Source organism: Amblyraja radiata, chromosome 8 (genome assembly GCF_010909765.2).
Source record: "Amblyraja radiata isolate CabotCenter1 chromosome 8, sAmbRad1.1.pri, whole genome shotgun sequence".
NCBI classification, from domain to species: domain Eukaryota; kingdom Metazoa; phylum Chordata; class Chondrichthyes; order Rajiformes; family Rajidae; genus Amblyraja; species Amblyraja radiata.
The window spans coordinates 38,096,180-38,114,750 of record NC_045963.1 but is presented as its reverse complement, the minus strand read 5'-3'; the positions used below and the strand labels follow the sequence as shown (position 1 = coordinate 38,114,750).

The window sequence follows — 18,571 nt, the reverse complement described above, 5'->3', positions numbered from 1 at the left end:
CTAATAGCCCCTGATTTTACTTCTTTATGGAACAACTGAATTCATAAAACAATTGTGGAGCAGCGTTGACATTACACAGGGATTGAGTTGAACTTTTCCCAACCATTCAAAACCCATCTGATTTCTCTATTTTAATGAATGCTGCTTTATTTTCCTCATCCAGTGGGAACGGTTAAATTCAATTCCCTTGTTTTTGAATTGAAATTTGCTTTGATCTGGTGAACATTATTTTTTACTGCTTTACAACTAATGTTCCCGGGTGTATTAAAAGGCCATAATATACTTAATTTAGAACCCATATTTTTAAAGAAATAATAGGATATCTTTTCAATTTAATTGACAATTAGATTCATTAAGATGCATTTTTATTTCCATGATAAATTCAAATTTTCCCATGATTCCCATGTTCCATTGGTTTGAATGGTGTATGGAATAGGTCATGTGACTGGGCCTGATGTGAGCTGGTAGTGTTAGCCTTAAACACATGCACCACCAAATAATCATTGTTCAATTCCAGGAGTTAAATACATAACATGTTTTTCAAGCATATTAATGTTTACCTTAATGCGTTTGAAGAGTTAAAGAAAGATTCACAATTCCTATAAAAAAGACAAAAAGTGCTAGAGTAAAGGGCCTGTCCCACTTATGCAATTTTTTTGGCTACATGTCGCGGGGTGATGCCTGTTTGGTTGTGAGTAGTCACCCAAAGAGTCGTACCTTTTTCTGGTCGCTGCTGGATTTTCAACATTTTGAACATTTTCGGCGACCTATTGCGACTATGACGGGTGCCGACAAGTCGCCGAAAAAAATCACATGTGGGACAGGCCCTTAACTCAGTGGGTCAAGTGGCATCTCTGGAGAACATGGATAGGCAGCGGATTGGGTTGGGACCAGAGATGATGCCTGACCCGCTGAGTTACTCCAGCACTTCTTTTGTAAACCAGCATCTGCAGTTCCTTGTTTAAGAAGGAACTGCAGATGCTGGAAAATCGAAGGTATACAAAAGTGCTGGAGAAAATGAGCGGGTGCGGCAGCATCTATGGAGCGAAGGAAATAGGCAACAGACTTAGTCTGAAGAAGGGTTTCAGCCCAAAACATTGCCTATTTCCTTCGCTCCATAGATGCTGCTGCACCCGCTGAGTTTCTCCAGCATTTTTGTCCACCTTCTGCAGTTCCTTGTTTCTTTGCAATACCTAGCTTAGATGGGGGATCTTGGTCAGCATGGAGGAGTTGGGCTGAAGGGCCTTTTTATGTGCTGTATGACTATGAAATGCCATTAATACAGGGCTGCCAACTCTCACGCTTTGAGCGTGAGAATCACGCCCTCAAGCAAACTCTCACGCCCTCACGCTGATCAGAAATTTCTCACGCTCTGTGGTGAGAAATTCTGTGATCAACAAAAATGTCAAAACTCGGATAAACTGCATGGTCCACAGGTGTTGGAGAGCCGGGGCTGAGGGAGGGATGGAAGCAGCGGGCGGATGCAGATGCGGGGAGCCAGGGCTGGAGAGTTTGCGGGGCTGACGAGTATTTGCGCAGCTAGCGAGTCGCTCGCTGCAGCTTCGGCCATGGAGCGAGTGTCCCGGGCCGTCGGAGGCGTCGGAAGCGCCGCTGCCGCGAGAGTCTCTGTGTTGAAGGGACAGACTCTCAAAGGGAGGTGGAGAGAGAGTGAGGGGAGGGAGACAAGGGTGAGAGAGAGAGGGGGGTGAGAGGAGAGAGAGGGGAGAGACAGAGGGGAGGGGGGGGGGTTGAATGGAGAGAGAGAAGAGGGAGAGGGGAAAGAGGTAGGGGAGAGAGAGGGGGGAGAGTGAGGTGGGAGAGGGGGGAAGAGAGAGAGGGGTGAGAGGAAAGAAAGAGGGAAGAGAGAGGGGGTGGAGGGTAGGAGAAAATGGGAGAGAGAGGGGGAAGAGAGAGGGGTGGTAAAAGAGAGAGGGGGAAGAGGGAGAGGGGGAAAGAGAGAAACGGGGAAAGAGAGAGAGATGGGGGCAAAGAGAAAGAGGAGATAGAGACAGAGGAGAAAGGGAGAGGGGAGAGAGAGCAAGGGGGAGTGAGGTGGGAGGGAGAATGGGGGAGAGAGAGGAGGAGAGGAGGAAAGAGAGATGAGAGAGAGAGAGAGGGAGGGAAGAGAGAGAGGAGAGACAGAGAGAGAGGGGAGAGTGTGGAGTGGGAGAGAGGGGGAAATAGAGAGGGAGAAAGAGAGAGAGAGGGGGGAGAGCGAGGGGGAGAGAGAGAGAGAGAGAGAGGGAGGGAGAGAAGAGGGGGAGAAAGAGAAGAAAGAGAGGGGGGAAGAGAGGGGAGAGAGTGTTAGGGGAAAGAGAGGGGAGAGAGAGGTGAGGGGGAGAGAGAGGAGAGAGGGGACGAGAGAGAGGGGGGGAGAGTGAGGTGGGACGGAGAGAGGGGGAAGAGAGAGAGGGGGGAGAGAGAGGGGAAGAGAGGAGAGAGAGAGGGGAGAGAGAGGGGAAGAGAGGAGAGAGAGAGGGGGAGAGAGAGGGGGGAGAGAGAAGAGAGAGGGAAGGGGAGAGAGTGAGAGGGGGAGACAGGGAAGAGAGAGGGGTGAGAGGAGGGAGAGAGAGAGAGGGGAAAGAGAGATGGAGGGGAGAGATAGAGGGGGGTTAAGAGGAGAGAGAGTGCATCCTGGAGGACAACCAGTGGCTGCTGGTAGAAACGGTGGAAGATAGTGGACTTCAAATGTGGGTGGTTGGAGAAAGCATCCTGCTTGCCTGCTAGATTTTCACTTACTGTAACTGCAGGAAAAATATTCCCGATGTTGGGGGCGTTCAGAACCATGGGTCACAGTTTAAGAATAAAGGGGGGCCAGTTAGGACTGAAATGAGGACAAACTTTCTTACGCAAAAAGTTGTGAATCTGTGGAATTCTCTGCCACAGAAGGCAGTGCAGGCCAATTCACTGGATGTTTTCAAGAGAGAGTTAGATTTAGTTCTTGGGGCTAACAACATCAAGGGATATGGGGAAAAAACAGAAAAGAGGTACCGATTTTAGATGAATAGTCATGATCATATTGAATGGCAGTGCTGGCTCGAAGGGCCGATGGCTTATTCCTGCATCTATTTTCTATGTTTCTATGCTTGAGTATATGGCAATAAAACTCGACCACTTGATTTTGAAGCATTCATGCATGGTGGAGGTATAATGTAGTCATAGAGTGATACAGTGTGAAAACAGGCCCTTCGGCGCAACTTGCCCACACCCGCCAACATGTCCCAGCTAAGCTACCTGCTTTTGGTCCATACCTCCAAACCTGTCCTATCCATGTATCAGTCTAACTTTTACTTAAATGTTGGGATGGTCCCTGCCTCAACTACCTCCTCTGGCAGCTTGTTCCATACACCCATCACCCTTTGTGTGGATAAAGTTATCCCTTAAAAAGTTACCTCTTAAAAATACTTCATACAAAAAACATTGAAATCATACTTCTACAGTGCACTAAAACATGATTTTAATACATCAAATTTCAAAAAGTTCCTACCCTTGGAGGGGGGACCCCCTTCTTCCACACCCTCTCCCCACTCGGTTGCTCCACTCCCTCACCGGGTACCCCCAAGGCCAGTGATCAGTGATCGCACAGCCTCCCCCCTTTCAAAAACGCTCCAATCCAATTTAAAGCATATATATTGTATTCAAGTGTAAGTTAAAAGACTCGCTGCAGTATGCACCGTATTGCACAATTCCAATGGGAGGGGGACAACCTCCTCTCACCCTTTATTCTCGTTATCCACCTTGAATTTATTTGGTTGATGATGATGATGATGATGGATGGGATTTATATAGCGCCTTTCTAATACTCAAGGCACTTTACATCGCATTATTCATTCACTCCTCAGTCACACTCGGTGGTGGTAACCTACTTCTGTAGCCACAGCTGCCCTGGGGCAGACTGACGGAAGCGTGGCTGCCAATCTGCGCCTACGGCCCCTCCGACCACCACCAATCACTCACACACATTCACACACAGGCAAAGGTGGGTGAAGTGTCTTGCCCAAGGACACAACGACAGTATGCACTCCAAGCGGGATTCGAACCGCTACCTTCCGGTCGCCAGCCAAACACTTAGCCCATTGTGCCATCTGTCGTCCCGATGTTTGTCTGAGACGTTAGGACATCTGGGGTTTGGGGAAATGGATGAGGATTCTTTAGGTTTCACTGGTCTCAAGTAATAATTGATCTGCAAATCAATTGATCAGCCTGAAGAAGGGTCTCGACCCGAAATGTCACCCATTTCTTCTCTCCAGAGATGCTGCCTGTCCCGCTGAGTTACTCCAACATTTTGTGTCTACCATTGATCTGCAACTGATCTGAAGAGACAAATAACTGTTTGCCTTGCCATACTACTGGCTGTAAGGAAGTGGCCGATTCGGATATCCAAGCCGTTGAGGTGGTTCTCCCGTTCCGACGTCGGAGTTGCATCATCCCGGTGAGATGGCCTGAACATCAGGCCGCCTGTGGCAGCAACTGCGAGGGGTTCGGGGAACCCCCCAACCACGGGTGAACAACGGAGGACAACGGAGGAGGATGACTGAATTTTAGAGCCTTCCCTCACAGTGGGAATTTTTGATTCCACTGTATGAGGATGTCTGTGTTGAAGTCTATCGTGTTCTGTGCTCTTTATTATTCATATGGCTGTATGGTGACAACACATTTCACTCTACCAATTGGTATATGTGACAAACAAATGTATCTTGCATCTTGATCTTTATCCTTGATGTTTATGCTACAGAGGTGTTCCAGACAATTTCTTGCTCATCTCTACGTGCTGTTTTCTTAATAATAGTAATTAAAGACCATACAATCAGGCACCCTGTTACATACACCTCTGTAAAAGTCAAACCATGCAAACTGCTGCAGGAAGGCAGTCAAGTGAATCACAATCTCACGGCATAACTCTTTAAGTCAGTCAAATAATTATAAACTATTGAATGCTTTTGGACATTTTTTCCATGTTTGTTATTTTTGTTGTGTTTTACAAATGCTTTATCTAAACAGCTAATGATATGCTTTCCGATATTATTACATTCAGGCGTCACTGAGATCATTTGATCAATTTTACTAATGGTAGCTTGTCCAGCTGATGTCTGCACATTGGCCTGCCCGCCCCTAATCTAAGAATGGCCCTGATCCTGCCATTGGTCTCACTCAACTGGCAATCACCTGCCACTCGGGGGACCAAGCACCAAGGTGCTAGACATTTTTGGCAACCTGCTGGTGCAAAGACTGGACAATTCCTGGCTCCAGCTGCACAGTCAGCGACTAGTTGGCCAGAAATTCGCCAACTCAATGGGTAATCTGCACATCCTCAATTCAAGCAATCTACTGAATTGAACTGTATCTGCTGGTTGGTGGGTCCTATGCTCTGGTCCAATGGGTTTGATAGGGTAGATGTTGGGAAAACAATAGAGAACTATGAAGGCAATCTTATTCAGGGAATGGTTGACATGCGCTCTCACTGCTTCAACGAGTGGTGAGGCAACTAGCATTTATGCACGTGGGGAAGCTGGACAAATATGCAGAGGAAAGAAACCAGGCATTATTTTCATGAAATGAGACGAAATAAGGTGCTTGTGTGGTGTTAATTTTATGAAAATAAAATTTAAATGTCATGTTTTGCCTATACATCAGGGCAACATCACCCGCAATTGTTTCTGTTATTTCAGAGCACAATTTTAATTAAACAATTTAAAATATTGCTTTTCTGTGCTTTTGTTTCCTTTTTACAGCTTTATGGTTTTTGCTACCAGGACAGTAATCACATTGCTGATACATTGACCACTATTACAGAGCTTGGATCCCCTTTGGAGATGATTCAGCTTTTACAGACCTCATGGGAGGAGAGATTTCGAGTAAGTAATGATTATCTTTGTAGCTTTGAGGGCAAAGGAAGTTGTGGGGGAGGGAGGGGATGAAAAATGCAGCAAAGCAGAGAAAGAACATTTCTCAGCTGCAAAAGAATCGTGTTTCTGAAACGTTTTCCTTTTAGAATTTTAAATCATTATTGGTAAACAAGCATGTCTTCTCGAATCTTCCAATTAGTTGAAAGATTGCTGGTCAAATCAAACTGATTTTCGTTTGGTTAAACATAATGAGATCATTTCTCTCCTCTTTAAAAAAAAGTCTGAAGCTTGCATTTAAAATGCCATAATATTTAAAGTAAGAGCAATGCGCTTCCTTATATTTCTTGGGGTACCCTGTCGTAAATGTTCACTTGATGTTACAAATGCAGAACCACAAATGTTGTGGGAAAATATTCATGAAAAGGACCAGACTGAGACACACCATTCAGTTTAGGAAGAGACAGAATATAATGTTACCCATTCCGTTTAATTTATCATTACTAACCCTTGTCTCAGCTCAATTACATCACTATGTCTAACCTGTTTCATTTTCTGCCTGGTTTTTAGGCTTTTCAGAAAAAAAGCAAGATAACTTTTAATTTGCTTTACATTTTGGAAAGTAAAGCTGTATTCTCTAGATCCCACATTGGCCTCCTGTACACTCAGTCAGGTGGTCATATCCACTAAGATTACCCACACCTATTGAAACTGAAAGTGGTGATATTCTGTCACCCATCTGGGAGGTAGACTTTAATGATATAGGAAACCCCAACCAAATAGTGAAAGTCCTGGATTGAGTGGATGTAGAGAGGATGTTTCCACTAGTGGGAGAGTCTAAGACTCGAGGCCATAACTTCAGAATAAAAGGACATACCTTTAGAAAGGAGATGAGGAGGAATTTCTTTAGTCAGAGAGTGGTGAATCTGTGGACTTCATTACTACAGATGACTGTGGCCAAGTCAATGGATATTTTGAAGGCAGAGAATGATAGATTCTTGATTAGTAAGGATGTCAGGAGTTATGGGGAGAAGGCAGGAGAATGGGGTTGAGACGGAAAGATAGATCAGGCTTGATTGAAAGGCGGAGTAGGCTTGATTGGCTCCATGGCCTAATTCTGCACTTAGAACTTATGAATTTATCTCTTTATCTGCCAGCTCCAGAAAACCTCATTTAGTGAGACCAGCATTATTTGACCATATGAAAGACTTCAAAAGGGGAAAAAATATAATTGTACTCAGTAAATCAGTGAAGAGCCCACAATTGCTAAGCAACAAGGGATTTTCTTCCAAGCTGCACAATCTGCTGTCTGAAAACTATCTCTGCTAGTTACACTATGGAAGACGAGTGCCCAGCAGAATATTGCTGCAGGAATCCCACGCATAAAATGTGCAACCTTTAGTTTAATGTGCTTTGGAGACAGAACTGTTGCTAGGCCCACACTTCTTACTGCTCTTGACTTCCCCTCTATAATGGTAGAGGGACTCCATTCTTGCAAAAGATGATGGGAAACTAACATTAAGTGTATAGGTGTCTGAAGACACAGCTGCAACAACATCGAAGGACTCGCTACATTAGTTGAAAATTCATAATATATGGCCAGTTTCAGGTGAATTTTTTTAATGGAGAACAGCTGAAGCCATATTTTATTGCACTCTATCATTTGCATTTTTACTTTAAAGTTGAAGAAAATGGTATGACATACTTTGTTCTATTTTTATCGCAGATATGTTTGAGTTTGATTCGCTTATTGCACTATTTGGCCCATTCACCCCTTGGCTCAGTGACATTGCTCGACTTCCGTCCTCGCCAATTTGTTATTGTCGACGGTGAACTAAAAGTGACAGACTTGGACGATGCCAGCATCGATGAGACGCCGTGTTTAAGCAACAGTGATTGTTTTATGCAGTTCCCTGCCCGAAATTTCACCCTAACCTGCTCATTGGAAGGTGTATGTCAAAGGATGAATGAGAAGCGGAATCTCTACAATGCTTATAGGTAATTGCTTCTTTCACTATTGAATGTGTCAGAGAAGGTCAGATTGCAACCAACACCATTGCCAGCATTGGAATAGTTGATCAGTTTCATCACTATGCAACATTATTTAAAACCTGCATTCCACTTTGTAGAGGACTTGTGTGTAATTGACATAATTTTTTGGTCCTCAGAAAGGATAATATGTCCAAATATGTTATACTTTATGTTTATTATGACCTGAGAAGTAAAGCAATGATGAATGAGACATTTGCAAAGATCCCAATGTATTTTTTACACAGTCCTGTCACAATCTGGACAAAAAATTGTTCAGATATGTGGACCAATAGGTCCAACTTAATCCATTCAGTTTCTTTCAGTATGATTCACTCGAGATAGAACATTCATGGAGCCAGAAACTTTCCAGAGGAATATTTGTATTGGATGTTGTATGATTCTTGAGGATCTCTGTGTAGAATTTCAGTTAAGATACCAAGAGTTAAACACCTATGTGATGTGGAGATCACAGTCGTATGTATTCATTTTGACTGTGCACAAAACTGTAAATGAATCTCCGTTCTACTTTTTAAGTTACTGACCACATGCCTTCATTTGATGTTCCTGAGCAGTTTGAGCGTAAAAGGAAGGCATATAGGCCCATTGAACACTAAATTATGCATTGATTAACCAAAGATACTGTTACTGTATAATACCACCCATTTTGTACCTCTGAAATTTTAGTTTAGAGATACAGCGCAGAAACAGGTCCTTCGGGCCAACGAGTCTGGTCCGACCAGCAATCCCAGTACACTAACACTATCCTACACACCAGGAACAATTTACACATACCAAGCCAATTGGCCTACAAGCCTGTACTTTTGTGTGGGAGGAAACCAGGGCCCCTGCAGAAAACCCACATAGGCCACGGGGAGAATGTACAAACTCCGTACAGACAGCACCCATGGTCTGGATTAAACCTGGGTCTCTGGCGCTGTAAGGCAGCAACTCCGCCACTGCGCCACCATGCCGTCCATTTGTCCCACTGTGATGCCCATTGACTTTGACTGAAATATTGACTTCTTTAATATCTTTAATTCCACATTGTAATCAAGCCTAAGTCTTAGCTACTGAATGAATGTATCATCATCTTAAAAATCATTGTTAAAAAATGCTAATCCTTGCAGCATATCATTGGTACATGCACGTATACAGATTAGTAAATTGAATTATAGATTTGAGATTGCTTCAAATAAGCAGAGATCATAAGTGAGAATGGAATAAAATAGTAAATCACCCACCATTTCAAAGATGCCTAATACAGCTCAATACTTTCTTCTGTTGCAGATTCTTCTTTACCTATCTCCTGCCACACAGTGCTCCTTCAAGTCTACGGCCGCTACTGGATAATGTGGTGAATGCTACAGGTATGGTATATTTTCGTTATAACTGGCTTCAGTCATTCCAAAGGTTTCTGTTTACATCTTGTGCTTTTAGAAATATTTGAGCAGAAACACATCGAACCCCTGTCCTTGCAAGCACCTTTCATCAGCTTGACCTTTTTAATCCTGACCTTGCAGTCAACTGTATCAGACATGTTTAATTGATTTATACTTAATCACATGAACCATTTAACAAAATGTATTTCGGTCACAAAAGCAAACCCCTTACTGTTATGAAAATTGTCTGGATTAGTTATCATTTGTTTCCTTTACATTTCATTTAATTTGATTTTCTAATTGACTGTCTGACAGAGAACATTAACAACAAATTTCATACATTTGTTATCATTCACGCAGAAAAAAAAAGTTTCAAATCTTTCACAGAAGCATGAGGAAAATATCAGTACCAAAGGAGGAAATAGGTTTGGACAGAAAAATGCATTTTAAGGAGAGTTTATTTTTAAAGGGGAAAAGCAGTGAAAGGTTAGAGAGAAAATTCAAGTGTAAGCCTTAGGTTTCTGGTAACATAACCATTGACAGTGGAGCAAAAGCCTGTCAGTTTACAGGAGTCTGGGTGCAGTGGAACTGAGAATATGGGGAATGTATAGATGTGTGAGACCAGAAGAGGTTCTCTATGAAGGCAGGGGTCATGCCAGGGAGGCAAATTAAGCACAACTCTGAGGTTCTGATGTCAATACAAACAAGGGAACACATTGTTTATGTTGAGATGAAGAGCAATGTCTGTCTGACTGAGAATACGAAAGATTGACACAAAATGCTGGAGTAACTGAACGGGTCAGGAAGCATGTCTGGAGATATAGGTGATGTTACAGATATACAGATATAGGAAGGATCTCGGCCTGAAATGTGCCAGAGGAAGGGTCGGGACCCGAAGCATCACCTATTCCTCTTCTCCAGAAATGCTGCATCACCCGCTGAGTTGCTGCAGCATTTGTGTCTGTTTTCGGTTTAAACCAGCATCTGCAGTTCCTTCCTACCCATTTTGACTGAGAATACTATTTGTGTTTGGTGGAACTGTTCTTGTGTGGACAGTGGAATTCACCACGTGGAGAAATATAATAAATTGGAAAATAAAATGCCTCATTGTATCGTCTAGCTTTACTAAATTTAATTTGCAGGAAGAACATGCAGGGAATTGTGATGAGAAGTCGAACTTCCTGCTCCAGATAAATTGGTTTATTTGATTAATTTCATCTCTCACATTTCAGAAACTACTACCTTTGTTATTGCCTTTAGCAAAAATATTATGCAATTAAGAAGAAAGTGTAGCCTACAAAATGAGAGATGGATTGGTATAAGGAAGATGCCTTCGCAGGAGACATTCTACAAAGTCTTGCTTCCATTGTATTTTACTTATTTTAAAGACAAAAGCAGAATTTGAGACTCGCATCCCTGAGTTTCCAAGTTGGGGATTTGGCAGTGGAACATAGTATTCACATTATGTTCCAAACAAACAAGTATTTCCATTTATAGCTGAACCGAATTTGCATGTACCACAGAATTACATAGGACCAAAATAACTGCAGGGTAATGATTAGGGGAAGGTAAGTATATATTATTGGAAATAAGTAGATTGTGGTATTGTTTAGAAACACATAGAAAATAGTTTTAACCCCAAAATATTAATGAGCCAAAGCTTTCACAACCTAATTGAATAAATTCACTTGTTTTGAAAAGTCTGGCTGAAATGAATCTATGGATTAGGATTGAACAGCACTTTGGTATTTCAAACAATACTAGTTACTGCAAAACAGGTACAAATTTGTATTGTTCGTTGTAATTTAACCACAAATGTATTTTGTCACGAATGTCTTGACCTCCTGCTGCTCGGGTATCAACCCGAAACGTCACCTATTCTTTTTCTCCACAGAATCTGCCTGATCCGCTGAGTTACTCCAGCATGTTGTGTCTATCTTAAGAAAAAAAAGTGATTCAGGCAGTCATTCCTCTGGCATAGACACTGACTCTTGGCTGTCTGGTGGAGAACATTTACTTGTTAAAGTAACCACACTGTCTTCAGCCAGGTGAACAACAGGAGGAAATGCAATGGTGGCGAGCAGGACAAATGCTCTCTTTGATCACTTATCCTACAGCAAAAGCACCATGGTTGGTTCATTCAGTGACAGTTCACAGTTGGGCTGGTTCAGGCCCCATGCCTTCTTCCATATCTCTGGCTGTGAGAGGGTTGTGTGTATTCAAAACTGCAACATGAGAAACTGTATGGGGCCAAGGCTTTTTCATAATTATGAATAAGCAGATAGTGTTGCATGATATATTGTCTCAGTAGTGTCCTCACATTCTGTTTAATGATGCAACAGCTGTAGAACGAACATTTGGTACAGTCTGATGGTGCAGTTCTGCAAAATACATTCCATTTTATTACTATTTCGAGTCAGAGAGTTATACAACACAGAAACGCCCTTTGGCCCAACATATCCACACCAACCGCATTGTCTAGCAGACCTACACCCATTTTCCGCTGTTTGGCCAGGTGATTGAAAGGTGCAAGAAAGCTCTTAAACGAAGGATGCTTGTTTTACAGGGGAGTTACGTTGGGGCATAGAAGAGACATTGGCTCAGCTCGAGGAAGTTCTGTACCTGTTCAAGAGTGGTTCATATCTGCAGAATGTCACCAGAAGCCAAAATTCAGGTAAAACCGCTGCAAATATTTTAACTGTTGTACTTACATTGTTTGAACACCAGGTTTAACCAAGGGGGCAAAGGAACATATATTCATTGCAGATTGTCTCATTGATTCAAATGTTCAAAGCACAGTGATGAAAGAGACTGTGGTTTGAGATAAATGAGGGTAGAGTATAAAGAAGAATAATTATAAAGTAATGGTCACATATTTTAACCCTGGTATGTGTTTAGGTGGGGTTACCTTGCATTTATGTTCAGTTCTCTGCTGGTGATATCTAAGAAAATAATAACTTTTATCCTATAGTGCTTCATTTTAAATAGTTGTAATAGTTGCTTGAAGCTTTTGAGGTTTAATTTATTTCTTATTGTCAAAATCCATGTGGTACCTTAACACTTTGTGGGAGAATGTTTATATGATTGCCATTGAGGAGGGGCGGGATGCTGGACTGGTAACATTGTACAGTTTTCTGCTTGAAATGGCCTGGCATTTGCAACTAATTAAACGTCAAGATTGGCAGGGAAGGAATCTTGCCTCAACATTCACCCTGCTTGGTAACAATAAATGCATTATATCGTAGCAGTAGTGCATTGCACCCCACTTCTCATCAAGCTGAATTTCTAGACATTGCGTCTTCGCAATGAGAGATAAAGAAACTGAATGTGAGTTGCTTTCCTGTAATTTACCAAATCTAATTTTATAAGATACTAGACCAAGTGCAGACCCGTTGGGTCTGTTCCCCCATCGTGTGGTTGCTGGGGGGGGGGCGGCATGCGGCGTCACACACACTAACTACTCCCCCGCACACGCGCTAACTACCCCCCTTGATATTATATCAATATTATTAATTTGCTCCTTTTACCCTATAACTGCCCTATCCACTGACGCATAGCCCCCAACTCACAGGCGCTAGAGAGCGAGGGGGGGGGGGGGGGTATAGAGAGTGAGGGCAGAGAGAGAGAATGGGGACAGAGAGAAAGGGGCAGAGACAGAAGGGCAAGAGAGAGAGGGAGAGGGGGTGGAGGGGAGGAGGAGGGTGGGTGAGGGGGCGAGGGTGGGGTAGGAGGGGAGGGGGAGGGAGTGTGGGGAGGGGATGGGGTGGAGGGGAAGGGGAAGGAGGTTTAGGGGAGGGAGGGAGGGTCGGGGAGGGCAGGGGGGTGTGGAGGAGAGGAAGGGGGAAGAGAGAGAGGGAGGGGGGAGAGAGAGAGAGAGCAAGAGAAGGGGGAGAGAGGGGAGAGAGATCTAGAGAGAGAGATGGGGAGAGACAGAGAGAGCGAAATGCTACCGTGTGTCACACGTTCAGAATGTTCTGGAAATGAACATTCTTGCACGAAAGCTGTCGGCAGCTCTATGGAATTCAGGGGAGGAGCCTGCCGCGTCACACGCACACTAACCACCCCACACACACACGCGCACACACACACACACACACACACATACATACACACACACACACACACACACACACACACACAGTGGGTCTGATCTACGCTGTCAATGAAGATATCAATTTTTTTTTTTTAAATTTGTCTTTGAAATTAAAAGTTAATGTTAAGAATTAGTGATGTTAAGTGAGAAATAATTCAATTCAATTCAATGGAATCAACAACCTGGCAGGCTGGGGGGGCGGGGCCAGGAGGCAGGTGGGTAGGGCAGGGCAGGGCAGCGCCAGGAGGCAATTGGGCCAGGTGCAAAGGTATTGTGAGGTCAGCAGCTGGGCAAACTTAATATTTTAAAAAAAATGTCAGTTTGGTTATAACTGTTAGTAAATATCTCGGAAATAATTGACCCCAGGTATAGAGGATTGGATTTTTGAAATCATATGGAAAATATCTACCAGAAGATGTAAAAATGTCACTGTTATTGTAACATCAGCAGCTGGGCATTGGTCAGATTAAAAAAAAGGTCAGATTGGTCAACAATTTTAATAAAAAAGTCAGGAAAATAATGTACCAAATGTACAGAGCAGTGGATTTCTAAAATCACAAGGAAAATCTCTGCTGAAATAGGTAAACATTTTCCCGTTTTGGCATCTGGTTTTCGAAGAGATACGTTTCACATGCAAAATCTCACACACACACACACACACACACACACACACACACACACACACACACACACACACACACACACACACACACACACACACACACACACACAGTTTTAATAGAGATATGATATGAAAACACACCAATATATATGCCACAGTCCAGACATGTTGCTTCTCCTATTCAGTCCCTTACAACAAAGAGTCATAGATTAATTCAGCACGGAAACAAGCCCTTCGGCCCAAGTCGTCCATGCCGACCAGCTTTTACAGCTGAACCAGTCCAGCTGGCGCTTGGTCCTTATTCCTTTACATCTTTCCAATCCATGAACCTGTCAAGATGTATTTCACACGTCCTCATTGTACCCAGTTCTACAGCTTCATTTGGCCACTTTACATGTGGCAAATTTTTCCTAAATTTCTCTACAGATTTTGATGTTCAAACCCTGTTGTAACATGAAGCATAGGCACCAGTTTATACACGGAGAAGTCTCATGATAATCAAGGCAATAAAAACAGACATTTTTCAAATAGTGCCATGCAATCTTTTACATCCAGTGGAGAGAACAGGTAAAACATTGCTTTAATAATTACTAGACCAAGTGCAGACTCCCCCAACACCCATTCCCTACCTGTAGTCCCCACGGGAGGCGTGGTCCTCCAACTCCCGAACGTAAAATTCCTGCGCTCCCCTGCCTCCCTCAACAGTGGGGTTAAAAAAAATATTTGAATTGCACTTGCTCCGCATGTTGCAATAGCAATTCATCCTCCTCCTCCTGTGAGGTGAAAGTTCAGAGTGTTCCTGTGTCACAGCATTGTATCGAAGTGTGTTGGAAGCTGGCAGGAATGATTTCAACAGTAAAAATCTTGTGAAGGTTGGCATTTTTAAAGCTTTAATCATGATTAACGTGAAATATAGGATGAAATCATCAGAGAAGCTGATCACTGCTAGCCGAACCATTGTGACGTCATCAGTTGAAGCTGGTCGTTTTAAATTCAAAGTCTTTTGATTTTAAAAAAACTTTTAATCAGTAATAAGTCGAGAATAAGTCGAGAAATAAAGCAAAAAATGTTCAGTGAAGAGGATCTCTGCCTAGAGGGAAAAAAAGTCAAAATGTAATCGTTACCACTTAGTGTTTTTGCGAAGATGTAAAGACAACCACATATACACACACATATACACACGTACCAGATCAGAGTTTTAATAACTATATACGATGATATATGTTGATGATATGAGAAATGACACCCCCTTTAGTGCATGCAATATTGTAGTACATTGGAAAGTTTACATTGACTCTCTGCAACTTGTCTTGAACACACAACATCTGACAGAGGAGACTGATCCCTATTGTAGCACCATGAAGCTAGCCATTGTTATATTGCCAATCCATATGTTACGAAAAAAAATAAGTGGAGCTTGCATTCTTGCAGGTGGCCTTTAAGTGACCACTGCAAACAGCTCAGAAAATATGGATGGAAAGGCATGTTTCTAGTTTGGTTTAGAGGTGCAGTGTGGAAACAGGCCCTTTGGTCCAGCGTCCACTCTGACCAGTGATTACCTGGACACGTTCTATTTCCTAACCATTAGGGGTAAACTTTACAGAAGCCAATTAACCTACAAAACTGCACACACTTTGGAATGTGGAAGGATAATGGAGCACCCAGCAAAACCTGCGCAGTTAGAGGAAGAACGTACAAGCTCAGCACAGACAGCACGATAGGCAGGATTAAACCCGGATCTCTGGCACTCTACCATTGTGCCAAAGTGCTGTTCAATAATGAATCTAGTAAAAGAAGGAGTCCTGCTTCAGGCCTCACTGGTGACTGCCAATCCATATGTTAAGATTTTAAGGGTTTGTTCAGTTTGTTTCTCACTCCCCACAGATACAGCATTGCCACACTGATTTCTTGTCTACGTGAGCAGTCAAAGCCAAAGATCTTATAGCGGAGCTATAGGATCTTTGGTCAAAGCAGGGGCGACACGATGATGCGGGGTAGAGTTGCTGACTTACAGTGCCAAAGGCCCAGGTTCGATCTTGACTACGGGTGCTGTCTGTACGGAGTTTGTACATTCTCCCAGTAACCTGCGTGGGTTTTCTCCTGTATCTCCGGGTTCCTCCCACACTCCGGGTTCCTCCCACGTACAGGTTTGGAAGCTAATTGGCTTTGGTAACATTGTAAATTTTCCTTAGTGCGTGCAGTATAGTGTTTGCATCAGAAATGTTCAGATGGCGTTTCCTGTATGTGCCATTTTAATGTTGCAAAGGTTAAATTGATCACGTTCATGCAAATAAAAATGCTTGGTGGGTGTAAGGAAAAATTCTGAACAGGTTTGGGTTGTGGGCGAATCTCGAGTCTACTGCTGTCGAGTTGTCCCATGGCTGGCCGTGTGGCAGCGGTTTGATTTGAATTGGGCATCTATCGCTTAGTGCTTCACTACAGCTGTATGGCAGAGGGAGCTGAGTGATGACTGATTGTGGATTCAGAGTCAGGGATGGAAAGGACAGAAGGGCTATTCATTGTCAGACAGAACTGAAATAAACCCAGACTCTGTGTAGTTACCTTGCTTCATAATTAGTTACCTTGAAAAGCTGTGCAGGTGTCTCAATGACTTTCGAGTTGTCTGAAATCCACCGTGCTCTCGTTGACTGACGGCTGTCATCACACTAAATTTATTTTCAGCGCTACAATACATATAACAAACATTTTCTTTGTGAGAAAGTGCCAAGAAGGTTGTGTTTTCTCTGGTAGCAGTTAATCCTACTTTGTGCCAAAGCAGAACTCGCCATTGAACTAACGTGGATATCGGGTGCTGTTTTGATTAGAAAAATAAAGTTGTTGAGAGATGTGCTAAATGTAGCAAAGCCCTGTCTGGAAAAGTAAGAAAGTTATGCTCACTTTTTCTCTGACCTTTGTCTGTATTTTGTCCATTGCACTCCAACTCTTTCCCTTTCTCTTACCTATCACCATGTCTTTCTCCCCTTCCCCATCTTTTTCACTCACCCATTATTTATTCCTTTCCTCTCAATCATTTTGCCTTTGTCCTTGTAGATCGTACCCCACCTGATATTATGTATTTTCTATTTCTGTCCTGATCGCTCGATTTTTGCCTTGTTTGATAACATCAGCTGTTCCAGTAGTTACGTTTAATAGACAATTTTAGGATCATATGAAGTTCTCTAATGCACACATTTTAACACAAGCGGCAAACATTTGAGGTTCCAGGGAAAACATAGACCTCTCCTGTCCAAAGTTTTCCCTCATTGTCTGAGGCCAACCCTGATGGGTTGGCCTCAGATGATGAGTCCAATCCTAACCCACCATCAATCCTAACCCACCATCTGCCTCCAGTGCCTAACCCACCATTTTCAAAAAGTGGCTGTTTTTTCCTGTTTTCTGTCAGAAAGCTAAATGATTGTTCTGTTTTATTTTGCTGAAGCCATACTTCTAGAATCCCAGTGAATTTGCAGGTGATAACTGGGGAAAAGGCTGGCAATTTTCAAGCCAGGGTCTGCAGTAAACCACAACCTGACTGCTGTGGGTAGAGTCAATGGTCATTAGCACTGATTAAGCTCAGCTTCAGGAGTTCCTCAAAACAATTTGAATAAAGAGACCAGAATCGATTGCACCTATTATAGTGCATTAAAAGTGTAAAGTGAGTTTGTTTGACCCCACAGGCTTTTGGGACGTGAGCTTCTTGAGAATGTGCGCAAGACTGAATTATTGCTGTTGAATTGTGCCTGTTGTAATCGTCCTTATGGTTTTTAGCTATACACATTCACAATGATTTGCCTGGAGGCAAACTGTAACAGATCATTGTGTACTCACCAAGACTGTTTATACGTGATGTATGGTATTTGTTCTTTGAAAGAACTAGGACTGTCAAGTTAATTCAATTCAGGTAGACGTTTAATCAAAAGTAGAAATTACTGTCAAACTTTTAGAATTTTTTTTTTACGAGTTTTTTTTTTAAAGTATTGACCAATTAGGAAAGTGATTTGCTTTGTGGTTTGAACTAAGAATTGATCCACCAGATGTTCATTCGCCTCTGCAGGGCACTTCTACTTGCTTTTAAAGTGGTAGGATTGAAAGATTAAATTTGTCACGGAGGATCTGAAGGCCAGTGCTATAAACTTTGCTCAAGCATTTATTTCCTTTGAAGGTATCTTGCTGGGGTACAGTTCCCAAAGAGTCTGCAGATCTTGGGTACCTGACCCAAGTTTAAGGGACTGGATTATGAATAGAATTACGACTAAATCCAAACCTAACTTTGTGAAATGTCCACATTGATAGTTTGGACATTATTAGAAATGATTTGTTGCTACATTGCTATTTGGTTATCTTCATCCTCTTCAGCACGAAGCCTCTGAATGCAACGATATTACTCTTCGCAACAACCTAACTAAAACAGTAACTCGGCACAGATACGGATCTCAATGCTAGACCTGCCTGGTCTGGCAGCTCAATACTATATTAGGCATTCATTTCATCAATTTTACATCTGGGTTGGACTGGTATTGTTTCCAAAGCAGAAGATTTTGTAAGTTCTAAGATTGCGGCAGTCATATGAAAACTTGGTGCAGGGTGGGGAGGGAAATCAACA

At 42.7% G+C, this 18,571-nt stretch overlaps 1 protein-coding gene across 2 annotated transcripts in view; it reads left to right on the top strand.

Annotated features, from left to right (window-relative positions):
* Positions 1-18,571, top strand: part of pkdcc (protein kinase domain containing, cytoplasmic) — a 53,612-nt gene that overhangs the window by 17,036 nt on the left and 18,005 nt on the right. For both annotated transcript variants that reach the window (XM_033025570.1, XM_033025571.1), the window contains exons 2-5: positions 5,733-5,855; positions 7,570-7,841; positions 9,162-9,241; positions 11,820-11,927. In XM_033025570.1, the coding sequence (XP_032881461.1) occupies positions 5,733-5,855; positions 7,570-7,841; positions 9,162-9,241; positions 11,820-11,927 (583 nt within the window). The remainder of the gene's footprint in view (positions 1-5,732; positions 5,856-7,569; positions 7,842-9,161; positions 9,242-11,819; positions 11,928-18,571) is intronic.